The following is an 8,885-nucleotide window of genomic DNA, read 5'->3' as shown; positions in this document are numbered from 1 at the left end:
ATGCCCGCTAAGGGTAAAACTGCAATGAGATTCCATTGATATCCAATGGCGACATAATTAACTTGAGCGATAAAATAATTTCCATGACAGTTCATACCATGCGTGCTGCTAATTTATAAATTTAAATAATGGCAAACGGACATTGTATCAATAGAGATTGATGACATTAAAATCGATAATTCTGATTTAACTTTCGATGGATGATTTTTTAATACCTAACGCAATCGATTATCCTTGTCTCGGATTTCCCTAGATCATTACAAAAAAAGAGTGAAACTAAGGAATATACATGTATTTACATGTTGTATGCTTAACAGAAAAACTGATATTATTAAATTAGGCTTAATATGAGAAAACATCTTCACGGTACGTTTATAAATTAGTAGCTTTTTCAGCATTTTAGTAGAAAAGTCTTGAAGTTCTGGTAACATTTTTTTAATTCACCGCCACCCGTGAGCGAATCGTTCGCTCGATCTCGCTCTGTCGATCGAGTCCGGTTGTGGAAGCCATTTTATTCTTGTGAATGTGACAAAGTAGTTTTTGTGATTTTCCGTATATGTAGGAATCGTGTCAATGTGTACCTGCATTGAGTGTATTTCGTGACGTGTCGTGATATCAAAATTGAGAATGTATGTGTTTCAAATTGGTTTGTGTTGACCTGCCCCGTTTCTTACGCGGTCGCACAGCAGGCATCGATTAGTGCAGCAAGGCGGCCTCTAATAACGGCGAATCGAGGGTGTAGGACCAGTCTCTGGGGTGCGCCATGGGCAACAATGCTGCCACCGCCAATAAGAAGGTGGACGCCGCCGAAAGCGTCAAGGAATTCCTTGACCAGGCCAAAGAGGATTTCGAGGAGAAATGGAAGAAGAATCCTACCAACACCGCCGGATTGAACGATTTCGAGAGAATTAAAACATTAGGTACCGGCTCGTTCGGTCGGGTTATGATAGTCCAACATAAACCTACGAAAGAATATTATGCTATGAAAATATTAGATAAACAGAAAGTGGTTAAGTTGAAGCAGGTCGAACATACGTTAAACGAAAAGCGAATCCTTCAGGCCATCAACTTCCCTTTCCTGGTGAGCCTCAAGTTCCACTTCAAGGACAACTCGAACCTGTACATGGTGTTGGAGTATGTGCCTGGCGGTGAGATGTTCTCGCACCTGCGCAAGGTGGGGCGCTTCTCCGAGCCGCATTCTCGCTTCTACGCGGCGCAGATCGTGCTGGCGTTCGAGTACCTGCACTACCTGGACCTCATCTATCGGGACCTCAAGCCCGAGAACCTCCTCATCGACTCGCAAGGCTACCTCAAAGTAACAGATTTTGGTTTCGCAAAGCGCGTCAAAGGCCGTACGTGGACGCTGTGCGGCACACCCGAGTACCTCGCGCCGGAAATCATCCTCTCCAAAGGTTATAACAAAGCCGTCGACTGGTGGGCGCTCGGCGTCCTAGTATACGAAATGGCGGCTGGTTATCCGCCGTTCTTCGCCGACCAGCCTATACAAATTTACGAAAAAATCGTTTCGGGCAAGGTCCGCTTCCCTTCGCATTTCGGCTCGGATCTGAAGGATCTGCTCCGTAATCTATTGCAAGTGGATCTGACCAAGCGCTACGGCAACCTGAAAGCCGGCGTGAACGACATAAAAGGCCACAAATGGTTCGCGAGCACCGACTGGATCGCCGTGTTCCAGAAGAAGATCGAGGCGCCGTTCATCCCGCGCTGCAAGGGCCCGGGCGACACCAGCAACTTCGACGACTACGAGGAGGAGGCATTACGTATCTCATCGACTGAGAAGTGCGCGAAGGAGTTCGCCGAGTTCTGAGCGCGTAGCTGGTGCCTGCGAGCGGACACTCCCCTCAGTAGGTGTTTTTAGTGAATCTTCCGTGACATTGTGGTCGTGGAACGGTGACGTGTGCGTCTCTTTGCCGCAGCTTTGGGTGATTATAGACGCTGAGGCGGCCCCTGGCTGGCACCCCATGTGGATCAAATTTGGAGTGTAGGCAAGATGATAGTAGAACTGATTTCCGATATTTCGGTGGCGTTCATTTGCTTAGTGCCCTTTCAAGTTGACATAACATAGAGCAGGTAGAGAAGCAGAAGTGATCCTTGTTCTGGTGATATCCCGAGTGTTACCACTGACACATTGTACCGCAGCGTTACTCCAGCACTCAATGTCTTGCTACCGGTCGCTCATACCGTACTCGGTAGTTTGCTGTTGATAGCATTGGGATGTGGTGAGCTTTATTATTATATAATATTTTTTATTGTTTTTACGGAATCGAGAATACAATTTTATAATATGTAATTATGATCAAATTTTTCTTGTTGCTTTTAAGATTCACGGTGGAACTTCTCAATTTGGATTTTATCTAATTACATCACTTGTTCATCAACTTAGAGCAATTACGACGACCATCACTAATACTTTAGTACATTACTGAATTGAATTTTCCTAAACTGTATTACTTATCTTGATGGAATGTTATCATTAATTATTATGTATAGGTTCTAATTAATTGACATTTCGTTATTGGTTTTATTTATAGTGTTAATATTGTTGTATCAGTTGATATTTTTAACTAAGGAACTATAACTACATCAAACTATTGAAGAGATTAATTTATTGTATATGTATTCATATTGTAGTTGTGTTCACATGTGCAATTTGACCTGTGTTTGTGATCTGATGTGAGGTTTCATTTGAATTAAGTATAATTTGTATTAGTTCCTTATTTTGTAGGTTTAAGTGTAGTTATGTTAATTGTAGAGTCAACCATTCAGAAGTGCATGAATACATCTATTCTAAAGTCAGCCTCGACAAACTGTGCTATGACCTGGCCTTATTGCTAGCATCAGTTTATGAATAAAAAGCAATAAATATTGTTCATTTAAACATATTCCAATTTGCAACAATATTTCTGTCCTGTTAAATGTTTATAGTTTTATACATTACAACTTGGTATTCAGCACAAAATAAGACATGAGAGAATTTTTATATATGAGATATTGTTTTCATTAAGAATAGGAATATGTTTAAAGGTACCTAGTGTTAGATCATTGAAGCGCGGCGGCGCCGCGTCGATATCTTGTCATTGAGACTGATGGTATCAATAAGCTGTATAATGAGGACTAATATCATTACGATCAGGTTCAGCTATTCATTTGGATCCCACCATTCTCTGGAGTGTGTGATACAGCAATGATTAATTGGCAATGTTTACTATAAAGTTTGTTAGCTATTAGCTGTAGGACTTTGAATTCAGGCTGTACAAATAAATATCTAGTAATTCGTAGTGCATTTTACATTGTGTACATTGTGAGCGTCTGTGGTAATAGTTATTAGGTTGAAATCATGGGAAGGTTACTTAACTGCTCTGTGCACATTCATATTTATTATAAAATGTTACTGATGTGACTTGAGCTATGTCTGATGCATGCATATGATTGTCGTCTTTGAGTTAGTACTGTCCTCGTTCTTACAATTGGAACTGGTCAACTTATGATAATAACTACTTGTAAAATCATATCAAATTGTACACTAAATTAATTATTTTGAGTCAATGTATATTGTAAATGATGCATTCTCAATCTTTTCTATGATCAATCAATGTCAAACTTCAATTATGAATTTGTATTCAAAGAAATTGCTTATTTATACATTTTTTTACTAAGCACTGTGCTATGTAAACAATGTCTTGTGGTGAAATGTCTATTGACAAATTTTGAATCCTTTGAAATCATGATTTTCTTATATTTTATTAATCATAGGTCTTAAAATCAATACCTATAATTTTATTTGGTGCCATAATTATATTTTTTGGAAATGGTCCTGCTGTGTAAATATTTAGATCATATTGTTAATGTTTTTATTCTCTTTATTATTATAAAAAAAATCATTGCCTACCCACTTGTATACAACTATTTATTGCTGTGCTAAATCGGTACTCTTATTGCATATTGTGTCAGTATTAAACTTTGCACCGTTTAATTAAGTCATAAAGTAAGTCTCGAAGTATCAGTGAATAGTAGAACAATACTTAAGTAGCTAGTCACTTCATACTTGTTATTTTTTTAACTAAACGCTGTTTCAGAAGTGGCAATGTTAAACGCTTTGTGTCCAAACACTTAGAATATTTATTAAGATATAGATAGTAGAGTTTTTAGATTAGTTAATTTCAAAGTTCTAAATGAGAGCATACCAAGTCTAAAGGCATACTGCATTGAGTGTAATGTATTGTGCAGTGGGAGATGTGTGAAATTCTGTCTGAGATATCACACTAAATGTATGGCAGATCGCAAATCTACAGCATTTGGTGTGCCATCTTTCTTAGAATTTGATACATCAAAACTGCTCACGCAATGCACCCATGCTGGTATGGCCAAGCTTCAAGTGAATATCACGCCACATTTCCATCTGGCATCATTGAGTCGAAGGCAAACTATTAATTAACAGTTCTCAGATGGCTTTCGAGACATTGTTCTCAGAGGCAGTTATTTTTTATTACTAGAAGCTTATCTATTTTCTATTATCTGAGCAGTTTGCCTGAGGACTAATGAATTATTTGCTACTTTGTAAGAAAGCGACATTCACCAATTAGACATTGTTTAACCAATCTAACGCTGTTGTTTCAAAATCGCGAAATCTAACTCGTGCAGTTTAGTAGTGTCAACGCAGCGTTTAATTTTTAAATATTGTATCGACTAATAAGAGTATCTGATGTGTACCCTTCGTTACAGTCATTGTATATAACTGTAGAGTGATCGTATCCCCAGTTATTAGGAGATTCGGTATCAGCTTTGATAACCGCGGTCTTTCATTCCAATTAGCTTCATAACTTGCTCATCGACACAATATGAACGTTCTAATGTGAACATTTTAAGCCATTTTGGATATTATAAACATTAGTGTGACCGTATGTGTATTTGCGAACCGTCGTCTTTTTATATCTGTGCGTATTAAATATTCAAATGTTCACATCTAGATCTATTATATCGAGTGCCTATAGCATTGAAAGTTCAAGTGTAAAAAGTCAGTTAATTTCAGTAATTATTTGTCACCATGTATTGATCTTCCATAAAATTACGATGAAATTAAAATATCGATGTAACAGTAAACAATGGTTTGATTTTATATAACTGTGATAAACTGTTCTATTCCAGTGTTGTTGTAGAGTGTATGTTTTTGGCACATCTGCTTTCCGACGTATGCTAGTTGGCTTGGTGCGTCGAAGATAAAATATTCGCCGAGGCATACGTGTGTTGTATTGTTTGACGTTGTTCGCACGTTTGCAGGAGCACGGCAGTAGCACGTGGGGCGGGCCGGTTTAATACGTGGCTTCCTAATAAAGTGGAATGCTCCGCGCCGCCCGTACGCTCTTCATCATTGCCAGACAGATAAAGATTTGTTTCACCGCTCACTGTTTCTATACAAGCTGCAATATTTCACAATTATTTTCGTGCTAATGTCAGGATGTGAAGACCATTTCTTACTAATCAACAGACGTCTTGAATTTTTTGTCTGCCATCAATCACGCAAAATTGACTTCAATGTTTTTGTTGGACGTCGGTAGGAAATTTTCATGTATTCATGTGTGTGATATCTTTATTTATAAATGTACTTACTGTAGAATGAATTACGGCAGAAAACGTTCTCACCTCAAACCAGGGGCCCCGATAAACTCAAAAAAATAACGGACCTCGAGCTTGCTTTGACATTACCCGTGTCATTTCAAAATAAAATGCAGTAAAAAGGTCTAACTTGAAAAAGTTCGAAATAACCATGAAATAGCTGAATGTCGCAATTCTCCAGCAATGTTTATTCCAACCAAAACAATACGCCGCATTAAATTCAAACGTGTTCTAAAAATTAACATTTTATGATTGTCTGAAATTCTGTAGCGAATACAGGATGACTGCACGGACAAATATTTAAACGCGAATGAGTTACCACGTTACTATTAAAACATTTTGCTTGTAATAAGCTTTGTGGAAGGCATCTTCATGAAATTCTCTTTTTAATGTTTACGTAGGTGTTATGGTTAGGTACTGATTCATTCGAAAATGTTTAGGTACTTGCTTCACGTCTTTGAATCATACCTTTTTGCTGACATTAAGGCAAAACAAAATGTAAAACTGATCGCTTTACTGTTTATTTATAACGCAGAAATACCCAACTTTTAATAAATTATCTAATTTATATGTAATGCCACATTAATTTGGTGTTTATTGTAAGTAATATATTATCTTCTAGGCATTATCATTTTGTAACGTTCGATAACCTTAGATTACACTACCGATTTGGCATAAATACACATTGGGTATGTTACCTAGGTACATACTTGTTATTAGTTCATTATAGTATGAAATAGTTCAATCTTTTCGCCTTTTCGATCTGTCATTTGTGGCTAAAAATAATGTTATCTTGTGTTCAAGAATTCATCCCTTATAAATCATAAGGTCTTAGACAGAATTTCGTTTTTGATAACGCCATCGGAAACCCATAAGAAATAAGTTTAGTCATAACTGCTATAGTTGTTTGACGCCTGTAATCAGAGATGATGTAAAATCTCAAAAACAAGCAAAATTGTAGTAAAATCTTCGTAAGTGACAGCGACAGCGTTGTTACAGTAGAATATGTTTTGATTTGTCACGCGATCCACCTTGTGGGAAGTAGGATCATTATCAATCTACACAATAGATGTTTAGTTGAAACATGGGCTTTTGCAAAACACGTGCCAAACGATCTCTCGCCAAGAAGCAATCATTTTGTAGTTTTAATACGATCCTACACCACCTTTCAGTTTTCTTTCTTATCTTTGCACTTTATGTGCATTCAGCAGCATATCGATTTGAAAAGCCATTTAATAGTCCCGATAAGAGATGTGTCAGATACGATGTATCGTTGTATAGCATAGGATATTAAAAGATTGAGATAGGCAGCATTCAAAAATATTACTTAATATTTTTGTGAAATATAGCGGCCTAAACGAGTTGAAGATCTTCAATCCATATCCATAATAGTCTGCTCTGCTGCATGTGACTACCTATCTATCGATAATAGCTGGCAATCCACTTCCAATAACTAGTATTACAGAATACTGAGAACCTAGCTACTTGGCTGTAGTTGTTCTAATGTGTCAAATATCGATCGACTCAAAGTGGAACACACATAATAGATCTGTCGGCAATCATGTAGCATTTTGCGCTTGCGAATAAGTAGGTGTGTTACCTATAAGGTGGGCTCGTTCTCGCAACCGTCTTTCGCAACCTTGGGGCCTGAGAAAGCACATGTTACGTACACCGCCAGTGTATACGCGGCACGACATTGCGGAATCTTTACCTACTCTTGAACAAGCGTCGCTCACAATTACTACATCCTCTTTAATTTCGATGGTTAATGAGCATATTTGTTTCAAAATAAATGTCATCTTTCTACATTATTTTAAACCTGTTTGCTACCGTGTGACATGTAGACGAAAAATATTCTTGAATTTAAATAGCTACGCATTATCAGTCAGCACGGACCCTCTCGCTAGCGCGTTGTTACGAATTGATTTGACTTGATTAGTGTTGTGAACAGTTCGTGTGTTCTAATCGGGATGTCTGTCTGGCAAGTCCATTGCCCACTACGTAATTGCCACTTATTCACAGTCCGGGGTACATAGCTATCCCCTACTCAACTGTAAAAGCTGGAGATCAGTTCTATTCTCTCATATTTGTGCGCCAGAGTGCCTAGTGCGAGTTTTGCAAGTAATTTTTTTCGATGTGAAGATTATCATACCATTGAATCACGTAGCACTTATCGTAGAATTGTTTATTTAATAAAGACTGTCATCGGTACTTGGTCGTATAACACTTCAGCTCACTTTTGCGAGTGTAAGCATTATTAACCGGCAAAACAAATGACCATTGTAGAATCTAAATCATGTGACGTAGCATACGACTCTTTATTTCAATAGACTTATAATAACGTATCGAGTTGCGAACGCACACAAAACTCGGAATCAGCACTCAGATGTCCGTTTTCCACTCGACAACGTTACAAACGTCATTGGTACTACACACATGCTAATTTTCACATTCAAACACGGCAATATCATCCAAGGTTTGAAGCGTTCTAGTTTCATCTCGCTCTTGTCGCTAGAATAGATAGCGAGTCTGGTCACGTGCACTGGGTTTTCCCACGTTATAAGTTTGTTTATATGTACTTCTTAGTAGCGAATTTTTACGTAATTAACAACTTTTTCATTCCTTTTGTTCTTATAATGCCTTCGAAACGTTCGAAAACACTTTTCAATAACAATTTATCCTTAAAGAGAACGAGACATGAAATAATACACTTGAATTATTCATGAAACAACTTATCTTTTAGTTACGCTCCACACTTATAAAAACTGTATTAAATTCCAGTCAAGAATAAATAAAAACGAGTCTGGAGATAACAACTTTTTGTTTGGTAAGTTGCTAAAGGGCTCTGCGCAACCCGACGATGTTGCCCAAAGACGTCTATTAGAAAATTGGCCGGGTGTAATGTATTTTCCATAACATTCATACATAAAGCGGAGTGCTCACAAAGCGATCGTTTTATGAGTAAGGTCGGCAGACCCGTTCAAGGTTTATAGGAAACGGTCCGAGAATGTTTTGTGTCAGCGCTCTCTTTATAATTCAGAATCTTTTAATGCTGGGCCACCTTTGAAATTTACTTTTCCTCTAATGGGACAGATATTGCGCGGTTTCCGTTTCAATCATTCCTGCCTTTGAAGCTTTTTAAGGGCAGCTGTTAAAGCCTAGTGTTAGATAAATATTGATTTTATTCTAGTACTGGCCGAATAAATTAGTCAAGGTCAATAAAGACTCAATTTAGTTTCTATCAAGAGCAGAGG

At 37.8% G+C, this 8,885-nt stretch overlaps 1 protein-coding gene across 1 annotated transcript; it reads left to right on the top strand.

Moving 5' to 3' along the window:
- Nucleotides 1–440: 440 nt before the first annotated feature.
- LOC124633709 (cAMP-dependent protein kinase catalytic subunit 1) lies at nt 441–5,118 on the top strand. Its single transcript, XM_047169017.1, has one exon. The coding sequence runs from the start codon at nt 764–766 to the stop codon at nt 1,823–1,825; it is 1,062 nt and encodes a 353-aa protein (XP_047024973.1). The 5' UTR covers nt 441–763; the 3' UTR covers nt 1,826–5,118.
- The last annotated feature ends 3,767 nt before the right edge of the window (nt 5,119–8,885 follow it).

The sequence above is a fragment of the Helicoverpa zea genome, chromosome 10 (assembly GCF_022581195.2).
Source record: "Helicoverpa zea isolate HzStark_Cry1AcR chromosome 10, ilHelZeax1.1, whole genome shotgun sequence".
In the NCBI taxonomy this organism is placed as follows: domain Eukaryota; kingdom Metazoa; phylum Arthropoda; class Insecta; order Lepidoptera; family Noctuidae; genus Helicoverpa; species Helicoverpa zea.
The sequence above is the reverse complement of the archived record's forward strand: the minus strand, read 5'-3'. Positions and strand labels throughout refer to the sequence as shown.

Bases quoted from the DNA above. Each gene is read 5' to 3' on its own strand.
- LOC124633709 (XM_047169017.1), top strand. From the start codon at position 764: ATGGGCAACAATGCTGCCACCGCCAATAAGAAGGTGGACGCCGCCGAA.